Source organism: Rissa tridactyla, chromosome 6, assembly GCF_028500815.1.
Source record: "Rissa tridactyla isolate bRisTri1 chromosome 6, bRisTri1.patW.cur.20221130, whole genome shotgun sequence".
NCBI lineage: Eukaryota > Metazoa > Chordata > Aves > Charadriiformes > Laridae > Rissa > Rissa tridactyla.
In genome coordinates, this window is record NC_071471.1 from 73,816,138 (window position 1) to 73,838,431 (window position 22,294).

Sequence of the window (22,294 nt, forward strand, 5' to 3'; positions counted from 1 at the left end):
TTCTGGGTTTGGCCAGCAGGTTGAGGGAAACGATTATTTCCCCCTACTCAGCATTAATGAGACCATATCTGTAGAGTTGTGTCTGGTCCTGGGCACCGTGGTACAGGAAGGACATGGTGTACTACAGTGAATCCCAACGGAGAGCCATGAATATGATTAAAGAATCAGAGCATTTGTCACACTAGGAGGGGCTGAGAGCCAGGACTGTCTACCCCGGAGAAGAAAAGATTTGTGTATAAATACTTGAATGGAGAGTGTAGAGAAGTCAGAGACAGACTCTTCTGAGTGGTATCCAGGGAACAGACAAGAGGCAATGGGCACAGGCTGAAATACAAGAAATTAAATTGAAGTGTAAGAATTTTACAGTGAGGTTGCTGGAGCAGGTTGCTGAGAGAGCTTGTGGAATCTCCACATTTGGAGATGTTCAAAACCTGACTGGATGGTGTCTTGAGTAACTTGCTCTAGCTGACCCTCCTTTGAGCAGGTGGTTGGGCTATATGATCTCCAGAGATCCTTTCCAGCCTCAGCTATTCTGTGAGTACCCTGGAATGGTGTATGAATTGCTTTAGTTTCTCTCTTTCTTAGGTCCATGTGAATTGAAAAGAGCAACTAATGAATTACATTCCAGTAGTTTTAAAAATATGAAATTTGGAACTGTATTAAGTTGATGTTTTAAATTCAAATAAGAGTCAGTCCTCACTTCTTTCTCACGTGATAATCCAAAGACTTTGGTAATCCCTGTCACTTGAATCTGATTTGATACCTCTCTTTTCTGAGTTTGTACATGTGCTGTTTGCTTCTGAAGGATGTATTGATGGTGACCAAGGTACTTTAGTTCTTGAATCCAAGATGAGTAGGAGGGCCCGTGGTTTTCAGTGCCGTGTACAGTCGGACATCCTCAGTATTCATTGCTGAGTGCGTAAACATGGTGGTGGTGTGAGACTTTAGCATATGTCTCTCATGGTGCTGGCATATGCACTACAGTAGTACTAATTGGTGCGGGTTTCCTAAAGACCCTTTTGGAAGGTTGTCTGTAAAAACTGAAGTAGATTTTGACTAAGCAGGGAAAGACCAAAGTGAAATTCTTCACCAGTTATCTTATGTTTTATTTCCTTTTCTGAAGAATCAAATAAGGCATACTTCAGTATCAGAGCACGGACGGGAAGGTGGCAAAAGGAGGACGAATTTGAGTGTAATGATTTTGTAACTATGGGATGTACAGAGCTTGTTTAGAAACACCTTTCCCTTCGTCTGACCTCTGGAATAGTTTAAACAGTTCTGGGTATTGAGGGGAAAGCTGCCGAGGTCAGAGAGTACTTGTAAAAATAGTAATCTGTTAGAGATATTTGGTATCTTTAATTCTGTCACATAGAGGCAAATGTCAATGCTGCTGTTGAAACAAAAATTTGTTACAGTTGAGAATTGGGCGATATTTTTTGAAAACTGTAACATCGATAATAGAATAAACAGATGGTAGCTCGAAGTACAAACCTTTATTATCAGCATGAAACTTGACCAAAAATGGAGCAGTTGATGGTCTTGTGGTAGTCAAGAGTTTGATGTGATAGGCATATCTGACAGGTGTTGTCTCCCAGTGAATATGGACTGTAATACCTAATCGAGGAAGCAGAGAAGCTTTTGCAGTAAAATAAATGACATGTAGTTAAATATAGTGGTGGAATAATGCTGCCCATACCTTGATTGGGAAAAGAAGTGAAGGAGACCACAGGCAATACCTCTTCAGCAGGTAACATCTGGAATTTGGGTTTGTGTTTTTGTATTTTGACATGAACCAGTGAAATGTTGAAGGAGGGGAAATTTTAGAGAAATCATGTTGTGATGCCTTAAACAATGACTCAAGTGTGTGGAAAGAATCATTGAATTGCCTAGGTTAATCTTAGGACTACGTGGAGATTTCAAAGGACCTTTACTAATAAGCTGACCCTGCTGTAAGCTTAACATTCTGTAGAAGGACTAAGGAAACTTCATTATGCCAACACTGAAGTTAGAAAGGGAACTCGTGTTGCCCTTGATATTAGGGCAATGCCTACAGAGATACAGCCCCTGAATTTCATAGAGCTCTCGTTGATTATCATGCCTGACTACCCACCCACCCTCCATGTCAGCCTTCGGCACACAGGTGATCTGGTAGTATCACTGATTTCAGTACCCAGTCTGTGGACATCAGATTGTTCGTGTTTCAGACTTGCTTCTTGCCTTAGATCTTATGTGTGTTGCTTCCATACATTGCTTAGTATGCTGTGGTCCTGACCTTTGAAGATGACTCCTAAATGCTATATTTACAGAATCCTCCTCCAAAATAACTACAAAAAGGGGGAAGAATACCAAATAAAATGCATATAATTAAAAACTGAAGAAGTGCAAAGTCTTCAAATAGAGCCTACTGAAAGAAGCAACTATTAAGACAATAGGTGTATTCCCAAGCAAAAAGTAGAAGCAAATAAATAAAAAATCCGATGAGAACATGACCAGGAAATGTGAGCAAAGCAGGTAAAAATGTGTGGAAACCTGAGTAACTCTTCAGCAAACTTCATAGCTTCACCAAGGGGTTAGAAACAATGAGAATACCTCTGCATCTTAAGCAGACCCATGAGGAGTGCTTTGGCTGATCAAACTTTAAGGGAGCAAAGCAGACAGCTTAAAGGTATTGATCAATATTTTAACATTATATGGTAACGACTAGGACCTGAGCAAGAATAGTGCTCAGCAGTACAAGTAATATCACGTGGTCACTTAAAGTGGGTTAGTTATTGATGGCTAATCAATGTCAGGGAAAATGGCAACAGAATCTTTTCAAAAATGAAATTTGGGTTTCTTCAAACAGTAAGAAGAACTTGCAACATAAAGTAATGGTGAAAAAGAACATAGGACCAAAGTGCTCTTGCTGAAGTCATGAAAAAAATAGGCTTTTAGGAAAAGTTGAAGTACGCTTATAAAGTGGCAGCTAGTTAAGAAAGGGGAGGTAAAGTGAAAATAAGTGATCTCATTCAATGCTACATTATGGAAGTTCCAGAGGTGTGTTGAATGCTCTTTGAAAGCGTAAGTGGTCAATCTGGAGATCAAAGTGGAGCAGGAAGTCTGGTTGAGAGTGGTGCTTCAAATAACAAGTGAGTTTCCTGGAACTGCCTCTATCCTTTTCTGTAGGTGAAAGCAGCTCTGTGGGCCCTCCAAGGAGGCACGTCTGTAGTGATTGCAAATGGAACCCACCCAAAGATCTCGGGTCATGTCATCACAGATATTGTGGAAGGGAAGAAAGTTGGAACTTTTTTTTCAGAGGTAAAACCTGCAGGTGAGTACAGAAGTAATGTGTACATTGAGAGTTGTAGACATTTCCTGAAAGGTTAGAATTAAAATTTGGCTAGACCTGTATGATAACTGGGAAACCATACCCTGCTTGAAGAACGGATTTTGAAGGGTATTTCCTAAAGTAGGAGTAGAAAATGTTGAATCCTCTGCTCTGGTTCCCTCCAGCTGATAAAATGCAGCATCAGACTTGCATTTGAAGAATGCAGTGAGTAGAATTTTTACCATTTTTAGTCCTAGGGGTTATCATCGAGGATGGACAATTTCAGCGTGAAAATGTGGACATAGAATGTGCTGCTGAACTAAGATAGTAAACACTATCTTAGCAAAAATAGTTTTATTTTTTATCATAAATTCCTTTTAGGACTTGGTCTTCTAGTATTGTAGGTAAGAATATTTTCCTGCCACTGCATTGCTGGGACAGTGTAACAATCGCTGGAGGAAGTCAGACCAAAGATCTGTGACCGTAGCAGAATAGGACAAATATGGAGTGATACTTTGCATATAATAATCTTCAATGAATTTCTTGTATGAATTTGTCAAATCATCCTTTGAACCCGTGTAAAGACTTAGCATCCACAGGGCTCTATGTCATGATAGTCAAGAGCCTTAGCTGGATACTCTGTAAACTCTGGAGCTAAAACTAAATGAAGAACTGCTTGCTTTAATTTGGGGTTGGGGGACGTTTTGAATTTTCTTCCTGATAGCTTAATTTGATGACCCTACTGCCTGTATGGGCAATCAGCCCCCATTCAACTTTGAAGATGTGAGACATCGTCTTTCCTCTCACCATCTCTTTTCTGTGTGCAAGAGGTTTGGTCTTAGACATTACTGAAGCTGTTCCAAAAACTTGGTCATCCCCGTTTCTCTTGTTTGAAATTGTTTTCATTGTATTGTAGCCCTTTTGAGATGGGCAAAAAACAAAATTTCACATAGTGTTCAACATGCAAATGAAGCTTTAATTTATGATGGCAGGATTAACTGAGTTTTGATAAGACTGATGGTGTGTTCTGTTCTCTAGGCCTTTTCTAATAGTTCCAAACATGTAATTTGCTTTTTGATGTTGATGTTCACTGAGATGATGTTTTTGTAGTATTGTTTGTTACAATACTGAGGTCTGATTTTTCCTCTTCCCCTCTACATTGCTTCATGATTATCTGATTTGAATTTCATTTGCTGTTTCATGGCTTAGTAACTTGGCTGCAGAGGAATTTGCAGAATTGCCGAATGCCTGAGGTTCGAAGGGACAGTATGACAGACAGCAGGGTCATCTGGTCCTACCCTCTGCTCAAGCAGGTTGCCCAGGACTGTCCAGACAGCTTTTAAGTATCTCAAAGAATGGAGGCTCCACAACCTCCCTGGGCAACCTGTGCCAGTGCTTGATCATCCTCACAATGCAAAAGTCCTTCCAGATGGGAGGCACCTCCCATGTTTCAGTTCGTGTCCATTGCCTCTATCCTGCCACTAGGCACCACTGAAAAAAGCCTGTCTCCATCTTCTTTACACCCTCTCTTCAGGTATTTGTACTTACTAATGAGATCCCCCCTGAGCCGCCTTCTCCAGGCTAAACAGTCCCGGCTCTGTCAGCCTTTCCTCATATGAGAGGTGCTCCAGTCCCTTCATCCTCTTTGTTGGACTCTCTCTGCAGTGTCTGTGTCTCTCTGGTACCGGGGAGCCCAGTGCTGGGCACAGCACTCCAGGTGTGGCCTCACCAGTGCTGAGCAGAGGGGGAGGGTCCCCTCCCTCGACCTGCTCCAGCACTCCTCGCAAGGCAGCCCAGGACACCGTTGGCCATGTTTGCGGCAAGGGCGTGCCACTGGATTGTGTTCAACTTGGTGTCCTCCTCTGAAAGCTACTTTCTAGGAAAAAGTGTGATAGTTACATTTTCCAGTTAGTCTCACCATAATAAATTTGTATCAGCAGTAAAGCTTTTCGTCTTGTGACCCCATTCTGAGTCACTTACAGATATGGCAAATGGCGAATATCCCTGTGGAATTTTACTGACACTCTTCTGCTATTGTGGCAAGTATTTACTCCAGTCCTCTCTTTGTCTTCTATTTTCCAAAGAACAAAATTTGGAAATTCAAGTAACTTTTTAAAGCCGACTATATTTGCTTACATACATGTCACTTTTATCAAGACCAAAATACACCATACTTTGTAAAGTATGACTTCGCTTTAAAAAGCTGTTTTAACACTTCTTAAATAAATCCCATTAATCACATGTCCAGAAGTTCTTTTCTTATACTTCCCGCTATATCTTTTGATATTTTCCATAACATTGGAATTCCTGCTCTGGCAATTTCCATGGGACTCTTCTTAAATGGAAGTTGGGTCATATTTCTCACCTTCAAGTCATCTGCTTTACAGGCAATTTCAGGAGAGTTTAAAATCATGACTTAGTTTATCCATGAGCTACTTAAGACCCCTTTGGGGAAATGCTGCCTGAACCTGGTGACTTGTTTTGAAATAGAAACAGAAGTAACCTGTTCCATGTAATTTCAGTTTGAGAGAGATTCTTTGAGGTCCTGACAGAAAAGAAGAAAAATCCCACCTTTCTTCTATAGGATCCCTTTTAAAATGTACACGGGGAGAGACAGAAGGAAAGCGATTCTGCAAGCTGTTACTTAGATTGGATTTTGGCTTCCATCGTTGTTTGTACATTCCCATGCTATTTTATAATCCTGTCTTTTTTCCTCAGATGGATACTTAAACTTTTCAAAGTTTGCCTCCTTTCTTTCGGTAGGCTACCGTGTCCTGAGACTTAGCTTTTGCCTTTGTCAGGTCTTTTTGATACATGGTGCACACTTGCCTCAGAGATGGTGACCTTACAGAATCTCTCTGATGACTCTTTACGTTTGGGGACCATAACAGTACTTTGTGTCAGGTACAGATTTTCCCGTTCTAGCATACAACAGGTTTCTTGAATATGTCTGTTTGAGACTCTGTACCTCCTTTCCTGCTTTGAGCAGAGAACCAGAAGATGGAAGGGCTATTGTTCACTTCCATATGTGCTGTTACTTTGTCTGCATGGCATATTTTTGGCTTTTTTTGCAGGTCCTACAGTAGAGCAGCAAGGTGAAATGGCACGAGCTGGTGGCAGGGCCCTGGCGGCTCTACAGCCTGAACAGGTGACAGAACAGTATGGCCTCACTTGTTAATCTTGTGAATGTGTGGCAAGTTTTACAACGTGGATTTATAGCAAAAATGGGCCCCCTGGGACAAGAATCTATTCTTTGCCTGCCAGATCCATCATTTGGATTGTAGCATGCTTAAAGAGATGAGAAAAGCAGAAAGATAATGTACCTTAGGGCTATGAGGTAATATATGCTTTCATGTGGGGTTTATAAAAATTGTAATAGTGTTGGATATCACACAGAAATGAATTGTGATCAGAGCTGCTGAAGAATTGCCTGGAATAACCTGCTCCGTTCACTTCTGTGTGTAGTGTATGCAAAAGAGGAGCTGTAGACAATCAATTACTCGTCTGCAGCTGGGTAGGTAAAATGTGGCATCTCTTGTGAGGAAGACAAGGTGGTCTTAAAGGAAGAACTTTGTGAGTTTGGTGAAGAAGACCGGGCATGGGAAAGCAAGATGATAAAAAGAAAGTAAAGATTGAAGCAGTATTCAGCCTTGTTTTTTTAATGTGATGCAGGCTGGAAAAATCAGCTGGCTGCAAGTATTTGGGGGGTCAAGACAGTGAGAGACTGTGGTCAACATAAGTGGACTGAAATGAACCAGATGTCAAATAGCATGGGCTTTGTGTAAGAAGTCAGTTCAGAAACTGTTTTCTCTTTCAGAGAGCAGAGATTATTTATCGTCTTGCTGATTTACTAACTGACCAGAGAGAAGAAATTCTCTTGGCAAACAAAAAGGACTTAGAAGAGGCTGAAAGTAAAGGTAATATTTTAAGTCCTTCCACGGTAATCCTGTTGTCTTGAACCTCTCTGGGCTTCGAAGGAAGTGAGCAGAACTAGAATCTTCTGTCATGTGGGATTGGGTTGTATGGCTGTCACAGATTAGTGAATGCAGGACCTTGAGAGCTTGTCAGTGTAAACAGCTGCAGCTTCCTTAATTACATAAAACAGATACCTTCATCAGAGAAGATACTGAGGCCTTGCAAAACACTAAGCAGTATATTATAAAAAAAATAAAAATTAGTGCTCACATTTTGCCAAAGGAGGCTCACTTTAGAAATGGAACATAACAAACATAATGTCTGTTACTGTCATGCTTAATGTGAGTATTTTCTGTGCTGGTTAAGATAATGTTTGGCTTCTGAGGGGAAGTCTGTCATCTCTATGCTTAAACTGGTGCTCTCCGAAAAGAACCTTGTCCCCTTCTGATTGAGGAAGGTTCTCTTTAGGTGGCTTGGATTAAACCCATTCTTCTATGTTAGATTGATGCATTCATTGAGAAGTTGAGATTGGGATGTGTACGTACAGGGATAGCAAATGTATGAAAATAACACATCATGAATTGTAATACTTTGTGGAAGACGCCAGGGAACCCTTTTTTTACTTGACCAGAGTACTTGAAGGTACATTGCTGGGTTAACTTACTGTTTGAACGTGTTCAGATTAAAAAATTCAGGCAGTTCTTGCCCAGTCTTTCTTAAACAGAAACACTATGTATGTGTCTGTGCTTTGGGATTTCTATCTGTAAAACAGAAAGATGAAATTACTGCCTGAACCTTCTAGAAGTAGTGCAAGGGTAGAAATGTGTAAGAAATTCAGACATATAGCAGTACCTGAAATAGGATAAACCTTATGTATGGATGTTGATGTTTTTTCATATACAAATCACTTAAACCACATTAAAAGAAAATGTGGTGGTGTGTAAAATCATTGCCACATTTGAGTGGTTTTATTGTGGCTACCAGACTTAATGCTTTGCATTTTTCATCTCAGGTAGGTTTTTTGATAGGGCATGTAAATACCTGAATTTTCCTTAGGTTCACCACTAAAGTTGCTTTTGCATGAGGCTAGACAGACCAATCTGTCTCTAGCACAATTTTTTCTTTCTTTTAGGGAGATTGGCACTTCCTTTGTTGAAACGTCTAAGTCTGTCTACATCAAAGCTGAACAGCTTGGCTATTGGTCTGCGTCAGATTGCAGCATCCTCCCAGGACAGTGTCGGCCGTGTAATTCGACGAACACGAATAGCGAAAGACCTGGATTTGGAGCAGGTGACGGTGCCTATTGGCGTCCTTCTCGTCATCTTTGAGTCCCGTCCTGACTGTCTTCCACAGGTGTGTAAGGAGGGCAGATTACACTGTTGGGAATTCTTTGATGACAAAAGAAAGAGTGTTTCTGTTGGTGAGCAACTGGGAGGCTGCAAGAAGTCTTGTCTTAAAGGACAAGACTTGGATTCTTGGATTCTTCTAAAGTTGATTTTGTTGGCATCCCTATTTTTCCTGCAGAGATAATCTCAGGACTTGCTTCTGCAGTGTTCAGTTATACAGGGCTGTTTTGTTGGGGGTTTGTTTTTTTGTTTTTTTTTTGTTTTTTTTTTTTGTTTGTTTTTTTGTTTTTTTTAACCCACCTTGACATATGGAAGGAGTTATCTTACATTCAGATCGTGCAGTTCCTGCATGTGTTTTATGAATGTGTGTTCAGTGCCGAACTCACAGCTTGGGGACTCCTACCAATGAGCACTTGTTTTATCTGTCCATGCTGCATACAGCTGAACTGCAGGCTGGGGTTGAACAGGAACTGTTTAATACAGATGCTAGTAATTAGCTGTAACTGTTAGGAATACATGATAAAAAAAATAAATTAAAAAAAGGCTGAATACAGAAAGCACAGAAGTTCCAGGCTTTGAGTGGTCTGTCCTGTACTGATACTGCTTGCCTACAGTGGGGCAGAATGATAGCTTTTACTCAGTTGTAGTGAGGTGGGTATGAAGAAGAATGGTGTTCTAAGTTCTGAAGTACTGAAGTTGCTGGAAAGGGTAGTGAAAATCTTGAACAGTGTACTGTAAGTGAATGTCATTTATCTTGTTCCAGGAATAAGGCAGGCATCTTAAAGGCAAACACCTTCATCTGCAGTGCTGTGTGGGAATATTGCTCTGAGTAAATGCTGTTATAATGCATGAAAATACGGGGGCAAACTAATGTTGCAGAGGCAACCTTGATCATAGTTTCTAACTCCCAACTACTTTACTGAGTAACCGTAGTATATTTTTAAAGGAAAACAAACAAAAAAGAATTATCAACACATTTCCTACAATTAACATTAGGTCTCTAGGAAGATTGATTGAGGAATTCTTTGATATGTGAGTAGGTGTTTGAGGAAAAAGTGATGGGTACAGGCACTTCAAAAGACTTCGAAGTGAGACTCAGACAGTGGGTAGCTTGGTACTTCATGCCTGAATTTTGTGAGCGGTTCCCATTTCATACTGAAAGGGAGTATGCTCTAGGCAAAGTTCCCATGAAATGAAAAGGCACTAGTCTCCCTTGTCTACCATTATTAGCTCCTTGCTGCTAGGTCTGTTCTTCGTAGATAACCAGTATGTTTCCTGGTTGAATTCTAGTCTGTCTGCCTGGACTTCAACCCTGGTCTCTTGCCTTGTGTAGCTCATGTCTCCTTCTTTCTCCTCCCCTTTGTCTTATCTCTAAACTTACACCTGACTGACTCTTGCTGGCTTCCCCCCCCCCCCCCCTTTATTTTACAGACTTCGAATAGCTTGTCTTGGTAGTTGCTTTTCTTTCTGTCAGCCTCCTGCTCACATATTCTCATCCGGGTTCTCTGATGCAGCTTCAGAGGTTCATCTTTGATACCTCCGTGTTTGAATTGCATGGTTTCTGTCCCATGCTGTAGCTGATAGTAGGATGGTCTCTGAGTGCAGGGGAGCAATTCCCTCCTCTTAGTTTACTACTGCATCTCATGGTTGTTCGGGTAAGGAATTACAGAGGAAATTTGATTTTGTCCTGAAAGAGAGCATACTCGATTTGCTCCCTGGAGATAGCTTATGCAGAGTTCAGTCTTGAGCTGCAGTAAAGGTGAAACTATTGCAGATTACCAGTTAAGATTTAATAAGCTTCCAATGAGCATATACAAATAGCATGTTTGCCACCAATATTTACAAGGCCAAACTGTGAGCATCCTTCACAAGCTAATTCCTATAGATTCCATGAAATCCAATTGTTGCTCTGAGAAGTATAGTCATGCTCTACATGTCCTTTGAAGGAACTGAACTGTTTTGAAACCCTTTATCTTCTGTTCTACTTTTAATCACAACATTTTTTTATTTTTTGTGTCTTAATTCTTGATAATTTTTTTGCTTTTCACTTTTTTCAAATCAGTTCATAACCTTTCTTTTAATCTTATGCCTGCAGAGCAGAATTCTTTATTTGAATAAGCTTATTTGTTTAGCGTTCCCTTGTGGTACTGACCTCTGGAGAGGCAGATGCTTACAAGATACTTTCAAAATACAATCAGACTGCTTTTTAGTGTCTAGTTTTATAAGTTAAAGACACAAAATATTTATGTAAGACAGGCTTCTTAGACTATAATACTTCAGTGTATTTTTCCGAAGTATTTCTTACATTTCAATATTCTTTTCAAATTGCTGACATCAGGATGAGATACAACATCAAATATTGTGATTGTTGTCACATGCTTAATTTGTTCATTCTAAAAGGTTCTGGAGAGGGAGTGATTTTGTTTTCTAAAGGAGCATGTGCTATTTTTTTTTAAATAGGCAGACAAATTGCGAGGCCACTGTGAATGGGATTGGAGTGAGGAAGACAAAAAGGGGTACAAAAGTAAAATAAGTCTGGGAAGAACGCTTTATCATGTCTGACATACTCCTAGGTAGAAAAGAACAAAAAGCTGAAACAAACAATAAAAAAACTACCACCCCTCTGTTAAAGAGGTTTTCAGTTTAGTGGCAAAAACAGTAATAAGAATGAATGTCTGGAGATTTAGCAAATTGGGTATATGTTTTCAACAGCAGAAGTAATTTTTTATCTAACTTCCAATAAGCGGTGGCTTCTTTGGAGCATTTTTTTTTTTTTTCTGAAATGTTGTGTTGCGGGACTTAAATGGGTGAAATCTGGCTCCTTAAACAGAAAGGCAACAATGCCAGTCATTCTTTCTGGTTATAAATGTGAAAGCAAAGTGATAACAGGTGATGCTGGGTGTATTGTCTAGAAGGCTTTTTTCCCACACTTATGGCTAGTGGTGTCTATTTATGACTCCTGTTTTAGGCAGCACAATGAAAATGTTCTTCCTGCTCATAGGAAGAACTCATTAGACACTTTCTGCCAGAGTGATTAGGGACAAGAGTTCTTGCACTTAAAATTATTCTCCTTGGGGTGATTGCCCATGCAGCTACCCAATTCATAGCAGAGCCTGTACCCAGGGTTTTCTCTGATGTGTCCACTGCAGTTTTCCCCTGGCACTAGTACCCTGAAAACTCAAGTTTGTTCCTGAAACACTAACACATCTCATTTCTGGAGTTAAATGTGCTGTTACTTATAATGATTTTTGGTGACATAAAATGATAACTGTAGATTGAGTAAATTGACAGGTTTAAAAATACTGTTCCTAATCTATTTTGTGGTTGTTATTCCAACAGAAAAGACAGATTACTTTTCCGCCCACCCCCTTTTTTTTTTTTTTTCCTTAAATAATTTATTTTCTGACAGGTTTCTGCTTTGGCCATTGCTAGTGGAAATGGCTTACTGCTTAAAGGAGGAAAAGAGGCAGCACATAGCAATCAAATCCTTCATCATCTGACACAAGAAGCACTCTCCCTTCACGGAGTCAAAGACGCAGTGCAACTAGTAAGTGCCTAGAATTAAATCAACAATTCTATGCTATGGTATGCATAAAAAGTATGGGCAGAACTTGGGAGTTCAAACCATAGACTGTTTGTATTGCAACTATCACAGGTGAACACAAGAGAAGAAGTGGAAGATCTCTGCCGTTTGGATAAGCTGATAGATCTAATCATTCCACGTGGTTCATCGCAGCTAGTCAGGAATATCCAGAAAGCTGCTAAGGGAATCCCAGTGATGGGACACAGCGAAGGGATCTGTCATGTATATGTGGACACAGATGCCAGCGTTGAGAAGGTCACACGAATAAGTAAGCTGGGAGAGGGTGACTTGAATCTCATGGGTGTAACTGAACTTCTTATTTGGAGTATGTGATATGGTTATCATAATTGATAATTCATGTGCTGTTGAAAATCTTTGTTGTAAATGTTACGTAACCAATTATCTACTCTTAAACCTCAGTCAGAGACTCAAAGTGTGAATATCCTGCTGCCTGTAATGCTCTGGAAACTCTCTTAATTCATCGAGACTTGCTGAGAACCCCGTTGTTTGATCAGATCATAGACATGTTGAGAGTAGAACAGGTTAGTCACTCATACTTTTGTTTTGTCGTTGTTTTTTTTTTTCTAACACTTTCAGAAGCATTTGGTCTAGCTGGTGTAGCCCTGTTTAGTTTTATGATGGCATAACACAAGTTATCCATTTGTCTCTTGGTACATGTAAATAAACTTATGGAGAACTTTCTTTGCTTCTCCACATAACCCCAAGTTTTTCCTGTAGAAATGATCTGAAAGCAGCTTCTTAGGACAGCTATGTGCCATTATTGGGATATAAATACTTCCTTTTACATAGGAAAAAAAATCATATTCTGTCTTAGAAGAGCATATACGCAACCCTTTCTCCACCCTTCTTGATTCTGACTTAATTGCCATTAACCTCCCAGATGCAAAGCCTCTTCTTGAATGTATTAATTTAGCTTCTTGCCCAAGTGAATTCCCTTTCAGCTTTTCTCCTTTCTGAATCTGCTTCATCAACATTTTTTTTAAACATTTCATCCTGCATGCCCTTTATCCCCACCCATTTTCTCTTCTAGCATGTCAAAGGAACAGCGAAAGGCGAGTATACTAATTAATTGTCTTGACATGGGTAATACTTTGTCAGTAAAGGTAGCAGAGATGCATAGGGAGAGAAATATCCATGAGGTAGTGTGAATTGCACATAAGTTGAGGATTTTCACACAGCAGTTTGTATTTGGCAAATAGAGGGTACAGGCAATGATTAATGCAGGTAAAATAGAGAGGTCGTGTTGATGTTGAAAAGGTCACAGTAAAAGAAGTTGATAGGTAATCAGGAGCAAGTCCTCACTTAATGGATTTTTTTCATGTCTTGTTTTGTTTCTTGGGAAGGGTAGAGTGAAAGGCAGATCTCTGGATTTTGGATGGGAGGAACGTGAAGACTAGTGCATTTCCAACACCACCCACTCAGATCCTAATGCAGTGGGGAGGATGTTACCTCTGTCTAATCTGACCTGACAACAAGACACATGCAAATATTTGGCAGGATTATGCAATTAAAGTAATTTGCAGTTGCACAAGAAAATGCCATTTTACAGATACCTTCTTAAAAGATTTCAAATTTTGCAGACTTGTGCCTTATTTCCCATTTATGTTTGTCTTGTCAAAAATTCCTGTGTTTCATTTGCATGGGGATTTCTCTGCTGTATCAGTTCTAAATTACCTCACATTGTTTAGCTGTCTCCAGTGCTATGATTAAACGCAGAGGTTGATAATCTGCTAGATCATCTTTATAACAAATGAAAAATACCTGTGTGAGTTTTGTGTCTGAAACATGCTTCAGAGAGGGCTGGTGTCAGTTTACAAAATAAAAGCAAAATAAAAGCCATTCAAGATCTTAAGTCATTTGGCTTAAGGGCTGGCTGCAATATTTTAGCTGTTTTCCCAGTACTAGTGTTGTACTGTCCTCCTGTCTGGTGACTTTGTGATGCTGTTACTTTAAATAATTTGAAATGAGTCCTGAACTAGGAGTATGTCATGGTAGGTAGCCAGCCTAGCATGTCAGCTATTGTACCTTGTCGCTAGTTCACAGGTCTGCTAAATTTCCCAAAGTGTAGGCTTGTTTTTGTTATGCTGCATGCAGTGAACATTTGATCCACAGATGTTGTGGGTTAACCCCAGTCAGCAGCTGAGCACCATCCAGGCGCTCGTTCACTCTCCCCTGCCCCAAGTGGGACCGGGGCAAGAATAAGAGGATCAAAAGCAAGGAACCTCGTGGGATGAAAGAAAGATAATTTGATAAGTGAAGGAAAGAGGAAGATGAAAGGGGAAAAAGAGGAAAAAAAATAGGGGGGGGGAAACGCCAAACAAAAAAACAACTCCAAAAACCCACACAAGGGAGGCAACGCTAATTACTCACTATCTGCAACAAGTAGACCAGTGCTCAGCCACTCTCTGAGCAATGCCTCCCTTCTTCAAAAAACCCCTTCCCTCCATTTGTGTTGTTGTACATGACGTTATATGGCATTATATGATCAATTTGGGTCAGCGGCCGTGGTTGGGTCCCCTCCTAGCTTCCTGCACACTCCCAGCCTTCTTGCTGGGGGTACAGAGTGGGAGAAAAAGAGAAAAGCCTTGATGCTGTGCGAGCACTGTTCAGCAACAGCCAAAACATCAGTGTATGTTCGTCACTGTTTGAATCACAAGTCCAAACATAGCACCATAGGGACTGCTATGAAGAAAAATAACACCATCCCAGAAAGAGTACAAGAAGCCTCACTTTCACCTGGAAGGCATTGGTATGGTCAGCAGCACAAAATGTTTCTGGTATTGCAGGTGAAGATTCACGCTGGCCCAAAGTTTGCGTCTTACTTGACGTTCAGCCCTTCAGAGGTGAAATCTCTCCGCACAGAATATGGGGACCTGGAGTGCTGCATTGAGGTGGTGGACAGTGTCCAAGAGGCTGTTGAACACATCCACAAGTATGGAAGTTCTCATACAGATGTTATCATCACAGAGAATGGTTAGTGATCCATCTGCTTCTTTAAGCTACTGGTTTGGTTTGACTGACAATTCTTGGTGTTAGTGTATTGCAGTAGTTATTCTTCTCTTGGGTCAGCCAGCTGGAGGCCTATGAACTAAATGTGCCTACAGTCCTGTTTAGCTCAGGAAAAACGTATTGTGTGGCCCTTATTCCGGGACGTTAAGGAACGTGCTCCAGCAATTGGCCAATGGCTGATGCATGTGCTCTTGCCAGGCAGATTGCTTTGTGTTCCTGTGTTGTGCAGACATGCTGCATCAGAGGGGTTTGCAGGAACACCTCCTGCATCCTGGAGTTGTCCTTAGGCCTCTAAAGGCTGATGAGGTGAGCTTCTATAGTAACTCATTGGAGGGAATAGGGATTGTAGGGAAGATCGTACTTTATCCACTTTGTCTTCCTGTGTCATTTTTATATCTTGCAAGCAAGGACCACAGATGATTTCCCCCTATCTCTCCCAGTCCTTTACTTCCCACTTCTGCATCCCTAGTATAAAAGCTACAATTATCTCAATTCCCAGTTACTTGCCTCTTAGTTGTGAACTTGTGCTCCTTTGTGCAGCTCCCATCCCGAGCACCTGTACTGCCCGCAGTTTGAGCACTGCTGAGTCACAGCCTGGCTAGAGCTGCGCCCAGCCAAAGGCTGACCCTCAGACCCAGCCTGGAACTGCCGAGAATCAGCCGCAGTGAGGTCGTGTTCGGCTGCGGTTGATCAGTGTGTGAGTCAAGCAGGCCTCTGTTTCTGTACTGCCTGCCGAGCTTAAATGAGCGTCACTAAAAGGCATGCATTTGGTACCATGACCTACTGCCACAGGACCTGGTGCACTAGTGATATGCTGGGGAGTGTACTGGAAATAGAGCTGATGTTCAATGTTCATCTTGTTGCTGAGGGCGACTGACCTGCAGCTCACAGCCTTAAAGAGAACTGGGTACTCCAGAGGACTAAGACTTGCATATCTCTGCTTGAGCTTGCTCAGGTCTTGCATGTTCTGTGTTAAACTGATTCCGTGTGGTATTTCTGCATTGCATTTCCCAAATTTTAGCTCCAATAGCAATTTAGTTTAGGATTTTTCATTATCTAGAATAATTCAATGTTTGAGGCTAATGGAGAGCTGACTCTGTAGTTTAATGTTCTCAGTTTGACAGCAAAATAATATTTGGGGAAGCTGTTCTTTCTCCCCAGTCATACACCTGTCCCATTTGCAGGTTCTAGACTGGATGTATTTAGAATTAGACATCTTTTTCCGTTCTTCTTATCTTTGCAAGCTACTTGTAGCATTTGCAGCTGTGTCTACTTCGTAAGCATACTGGGAAGAAGGTGTAAATGAACATGTCTTAGCACAGGCTGTTTAAACACTGTCTGATAAGGTGCATGTGAAAGTGGTATTGTTCTATCTGTTCACTGCATTATGTTATGTTTATTGGAGTGCATGATCGTTCTATATGTACTGGATTTTATTTTTCTCTCTGCCTCTTTCCCAGAGAAAACAGCAGAGTTCTTCCTCCAGCATGTGGACAGTGCTTGTGTTTTCTGGAATGCCAGTACCCGATTCTCTGACGGCTATAGATTTGGACTTGGTAAGAGAGAAAACACTGCAGGGATGTGATTTGCTCTTGTGAGAAAAGCATAGCAGTCTGAATCCTGGAAGATAGGATTAGTCTCTGATCTTACTGTCTAATGTAAGGTTTTTAGGAAAGGTAAAGTAGCAAAAGTTGAAGCCTAGACCTTTCATCCATGTGAAACAGCAGATAGTTTGATAATTCTTTTCTGCCAGAACTAGCTAATACTGGTATACAGACTGTTTAGATTAATTTAGCAGGAGGGAGCAAAGATGTTTTGGATCCTTGGAAGCGCTATTCAATCAGAATAAAGTATGTTGCATTGCATGTAACGATAGAACAATGCAACACAGGGTGTGAAACCGGTGAACAGTGTTTCTTTTGTTTATCTTTCTAATGATGCTGTGAAGAATGCCATGCTTTGTTCCTGCTGGGCAGACAGCTCTGTCCAGTGTGCCAGCCCTGCAGTGTTGAGGAATGAAAGGCAGGAACAAAACTGAGTATCAGTTGCTTTAACAAACAGGTGCGCCTGCTGTGAATTGCAGAAGTCAAGGGAAGCATTCTTTCCTGAGGCAGAAAATCAGAAATCTCTATAACAGGTTATTACTGTGTCAGCTGGAACATTCAGTGTTCTATGTGATTAAAAAACTCGAGTTAGGGTCTTGCAATATCTCCTCAAAATGATAAAAAAAGGCTTGACTAATTTAGCGCTTTTTTTTTTAAATAAAAAATTAAACCCTTAGGAAACAAGTCTAAGAGATACCTCTGTCTTGCATCTTTCTCTGTAAAAGTAACTCTGTAACAGCCAGAAGTATAAACATTACAATTTATAATGTAATAGTTAAGTTTCTCTAGCTTTTAAATCAGAACAGGCAAACATAACTTCTGGCATTTGGCGAGGAGCAGAGAAAGACGGGTCGTTGAAAGGCAGGCAGCTGTTTTTACATAAAGGTGCAAAACTGCGTAGTATGAAGTGACCATGTTCTGAGGACTAACTGCCTTTATCTTGTGTGTTTCCTGCAGGTGCTGAAGTGGGAATTAGTACTTCTCGTATCCATGCACGTGGACCAGTGGGAATTGAAGGACTCTTAACTACGAAGTGGTTGCTGAGGGGGGACAATCATGTTGTTTCTGACTTCTCAGAGCATGGCAGCATGAAGTATCTTCATGAGAGCCTCCCTCTCCCTCAGAGAAATACCAACTGAGAACATCAGAGCCAGGGGGAAAACCCAGGGGTATAAATATTTCCTGGTGATGTTCAGGCTTCAGGGCGCACTCTGGGGAGGGAGTTTGTTTTTCATCTTCAGGAACATTTTTCTCGGTCACTGCACAGTACAGTGAATACAAAATTGTCCCGTCTGTGAGATATTTCTTTTTTCCCCTGCCTCTTTCTGTTTCCTTAGATAGTATCTGCAAACTGATATCACTTCTCCCAGAGACAAACTTCTTCAAAACATACAGGTAATGTAAGGAAAGGTTTCAATATCTGCTGCATTTTTTTTTATCCTGATGCTCCCTATAGCAAATATGATTGTTGCTGGAGCATAGTTGTTTTTTTTTCATAAGTCTTTGTTTTATTCAAATATCTGTTCTGGAGAACGAACTTGATAGTTTGGGGGTTTTTATTCATTTTTATGATCATGGCAGCTCTTGAAAGCTGGAAAGCTTTACACTTACTTTCTTTCTATTTGATTACTCTTATGATAAAGGGATAGATGTTCCAAATGCACAGTAAGCTTTCGACCAAGAAACCTTTTATATCTAATTTCTTTGTATTGTTGACTATTGTAGATAAATAACACAGTTGTCTATTACGTGAATTTTGTTACTTATTTGTACCAAAGGCTTATTTTTCTTTGGTTTTATATAAAACTTGAGCTTCTACAATCCCTCCTCCAAAAGCAATGCTACTTTGACATTGGCTTTTTCTGTCCAAAGCTGTGAAGAAGTGCTTTCCTCGGTGCCCTGTGGCACGATGCTGGGCATGGCTCTCCCGGCATGGCTCTCCCTCAATGGCCACCAGGCAGAGCCAGTGGCTCACTGCTCCTGCAGTCCGGTGGCAGGTACAGTCATCTCCAGCACCGTATGTGTGAGTCGCTGCATTGCATATGCCAGGGCAGGACTGGTGCGGTGCTGCGAGGGTGCCCTTTTCTGCCTGTTTCTCGCAGCCACTACCTCAGCATCTTCTCCTGTGCTGTTGGTGCCTCACGAGCCTGTTCTGGCACGGTTCAGCTCCCCGTGGATGCCAGGGGCCCACAGACATTGCTGAGGCAAGCAAGATGCTGCAGTAGCTGTGGATGTCTCCTGGTTGCTGGAGGTGGCACAGCAGGGGCCGCGACGCAGACGCTGCCGGGAGCACAATGAGGGGAGGCTTTGCCGGGCCGTGTCCTGCCCTGAGGGCCCTGGTGGCATCTTGGCAGCCGCTGGTGTGTGCGCTCAGCCCCCGGGAGATGCACATGGGAGCAGGGCAGGTCCTGGAGCAGGATGATGCTGCTGGGTCACACTGGCCCGAGGCTGCTGGCAAGTTGCAAGGAAGTTTGAAACGGGTGGAACAGATTTAAGGATATTTTGAGTTGGGCATGATAAATGCAACTCTAAGAGAGCTACCAGAGAGCTGTTACTGGGGAAGCGGGAAGACAGGCTAAAATGGATTCCTCCACCCAGCTTCAGGTGCCTGGAGGCCTCCCTGCCACCCCTCAGCGACCACGGGTGCCTCTCTGAGCCTCTCCCAGCCCCTTGTGCCCCACATGAGCTGCCTGTAGCACTGGGTCTCCCAGGGCACCCTCCCTGCCCAGGCAGCCACCTGTAGGACCTTCTGGGATGGAACTCTTACCCTGACCCCCTGAGGCAACTCCCCTCCTTCCGCCTTGCATGCTTCTCCCCCAGCCACCAAAACAGCCCCTAAAAGTTCTGAAGCCATCTATAAATCCTATACAAAGCCCTCAGTGATCCCACACCCAGCCCCAACACTGAAACGTTCCATACTCTGCCCTAACTTTGACCAACTCCAGAACCCTCCCCAAAGCCTGGCCCATTACCTCAGAAAAAACCCAAATGCTGTGCCAACAGCAGCAAGCTAGCCCTTGAATATACTTTAATCTCATATAACATGACATTAGAGTCAATTAAGGGAAACGATATTGCCAGAAACTTCTACAGAAGACGGAGTTACAGCCTGGACTAAAGTAACTTCTGTTAGAAACTGCTTGTTGGTTTTGTCTCCCAAGGGCAGCACTGAGGATTAAGTGATCCATTCCTACCCTGTAGGTACCATTGACTGTATTTGGCTTAGCTTTGCTTTTGTTGTTTCTGGTTTGTTTTGTTTTATCATATATGCATATGAACTATATGCAGTACTTACTTTTTAGAGTAGTACAGCTGAGTTGAAGAGCTCGGAAGAGGGGAAGGCTGTGGATGTTGTCTACCTAGACTTTAGTAAAGCCTTTGGCACAGTTTCCCACAGCATTCTCCTGGAGAAACTGGCTGCCCGGGGCGTGGATGGGCGTATGTGGTGGTGAATGGAGTTCAGTCCAGTTGGTGGCCAGTCACAGTGGTGTTTCCCATGGCTTGGTGCTGGGGCTGGTTCTGTTTAATGTCTCTATTGATGACCCGGAGAAGGGGATCGAGTGCACCCTCAGTCAGTTTGCAGAGGACACCGAGGTGGGCAGGAGCGTTGATCTGCTGGAGAGTAGGAAGGCTCTACAGAGGAACCTGGACAGGCTGGATCAATGAGACAAGGCCAATGGTGTGAGGTTCAGTAAGACCAAATGCCATGGGGATGTATGGGGCAGGGCTGGGAGGTGCTGCGAGGGGGGGTTATGGGGCAGGCCTGAGGGCATGTGTAGGGCAGGGCTGGGGGTAAAGCACAGGGGAGATATATAGGAGTGGTGGGGGTTGATCTGAGGGGCCTGGGGCAGGTGTGGGTAGCTGCTGGTAGGGAGGTACTCAGTGGGGGCCGACAAAGGCAGAGGTGACCCAAAGCTGACCACAGGGGTATTGCATCCCATGGGCATCGTGCTCAGTATAAAAGCTGAGAGACCAACGGGTCAGCCTCTTCCTTCAATGGCTGGTGTCCAAGGAGGACTCTGATGCTGGTTTTGCATATATTGTATTTTTCCTTTTTTTCCTTATTACTAGGATCATATTTTATGTTTACTGATAATATTTCATTAAAGTAGTTTAGTTTCTTCTCGACCCATAATGCTCTGTCTTTGTTATTCTGTCTCCGTTATCTTCAGGGAGGGGAGAGAGGTTAAAGAGAGCAGCTCTCGTTTGTTCAGTGCCCAGCCTAGCCCAAAGCACAGCAGGTTTTTACCCCTCTGTCCCCCTCCCCGCTGCGGTGCCAATTACGGGCGGCGCGGGGCGGGGCCGGGCTGCCCGCGGTGCCCAGCAGAGCCGCGGCGAGGCTGGTGGCGGAGTTCCGTTCCGCTGCGGCCGCGGGAGCCGCGCCGTGGGATCCCCTGGCCGGAGCCTCGGTGGGTGGGTCCGGGCTCTGCCCTGCTGGGGTCGGCGAGGGCGGCAGCGGCCCCGGGCCGAGCGCTGCCCCGGCGTCGCTGCGGGGGTTTCGGGACCGAGCCCGTGCCCGGCCGGGGGGAGCAGGGGCGGCCCCGCCTGGCTCAGCTGCTCCTCGCTGGGGCCGGGCTGTTCCCAGCGCGGGTCGGGCAACGGCGGCCCGGGGGCTCCGGCGGCGGCGGGAGGGTCCCGGTGCCCGCAGGGGCGGGGAAGGGCCCCGGCTGCTGCCGCCGCCAGGGCTGGGGGCTGTTGGGGCGGGGGGAGGCCGGGCCGCGCTGGGCTCGGAGCGGGGCGGCTGGGCCCGGCCCGCCCTCGAAATACCGGACCCCAGGAAGCGCTGCGGGGGTCCACGCCACGGGTTTATTTCGTGCTGTCGCACGCAACTCTATAAAGGTTTTAAGGAGAAAAAGCCGGGTTTGGGTGAATTCTCCGCCGGCGGGCACGGCCGCCCGGCCCCGTTGCCACGGCGACGGCCGCCCCGCCCCCGACGGGGCGTCTTCACCATGGCAACCGCTCCCGGGCGGATAGGCGGGAGGACGGACCAATCAGAGCGTGGGTGCCGCGCTCCCATTGGTCGGATCGTCTCGCCGCATTACTATTGGTCGGATCGCCTCGACGGGGGTGGGGCGCGGTGTGGTTAAAAAATGTTAAAACCTGTTAAGTCTGGGTGCATGGCACTGAAATAGAGAACGAGCTCTCCTTTTTATAGCTATTGAAAAATAATATTCATTTCTGTATCTAAAATTAGTTCAAAATAAAAACCTCTCTCTCTAAAGATGCTCTGATTCTATATGATATAAAGGAGTTTAGACTGCAAAAAGATTTTCGAAACATTTATTTATAAAGAGCTATTCAAGTGTCAAAATATATGTCTAAACAGATAGCTAGTCTAATTAGACGTTCTATATAGTAACTGTTAATATTGAAGTCTAAATAGATCTAACTCGTACCAGATGTTCTATAGAAGTCTAAATAGATAATCTGTATTCTCTAAGAGTGTGTGTGTGTAGATACAGCACTGTAAGTGCGCATGCGCGCCCCACAGCCCGCAGCACCGCACCGC

General features: G+C 43.2%; 1 protein-coding gene across 6 annotated transcripts in view; it reads left to right on the forward strand.

Moving 5' to 3' along the window:
* Window positions 1-18,606, forward strand: part of ALDH18A1 (aldehyde dehydrogenase 18 family member A1) — a 31,774-nt gene extending 13,168 nt beyond the window's left edge. For 5 of the 6 annotated variants that reach the window (XM_054205711.1, XM_054205710.1, XM_054205714.1 and 2 more), the window contains 10 exons: window positions 3,166-3,310; window positions 6,382-6,455; window positions 7,125-7,224; window positions 8,355-8,575; window positions 11,978-12,115; window positions 12,224-12,419; window positions 12,572-12,693; window positions 14,959-15,145; window positions 16,642-16,737; window positions 17,743-18,606. In XM_054205711.1, coding sequence (XP_054061686.1) covers window positions 3,166-3,310; window positions 6,382-6,455; window positions 7,125-7,224; window positions 8,355-8,575; window positions 11,978-12,115; window positions 12,224-12,419; window positions 12,572-12,693; window positions 14,959-15,145; window positions 16,642-16,737; window positions 17,743-17,924 — 1,461 coding nt within the window. In that variant the 3' untranslated portion in view covers window positions 17,925-18,606. Of the gene's footprint in view, window positions 1-3,165; window positions 3,311-6,381; window positions 6,456-7,124; window positions 7,225-8,354; window positions 8,576-11,977; window positions 12,116-12,223; window positions 12,420-12,571; window positions 12,694-14,958; window positions 15,146-15,721; window positions 15,879-16,641; window positions 16,738-17,742 lie in introns of those variants that run through there. The other variant, XR_008467034.1, reaches the window with a different exon arrangement.
* The last annotated feature ends 3,688 nt before the right edge of the window (window positions 18,607-22,294 follow it).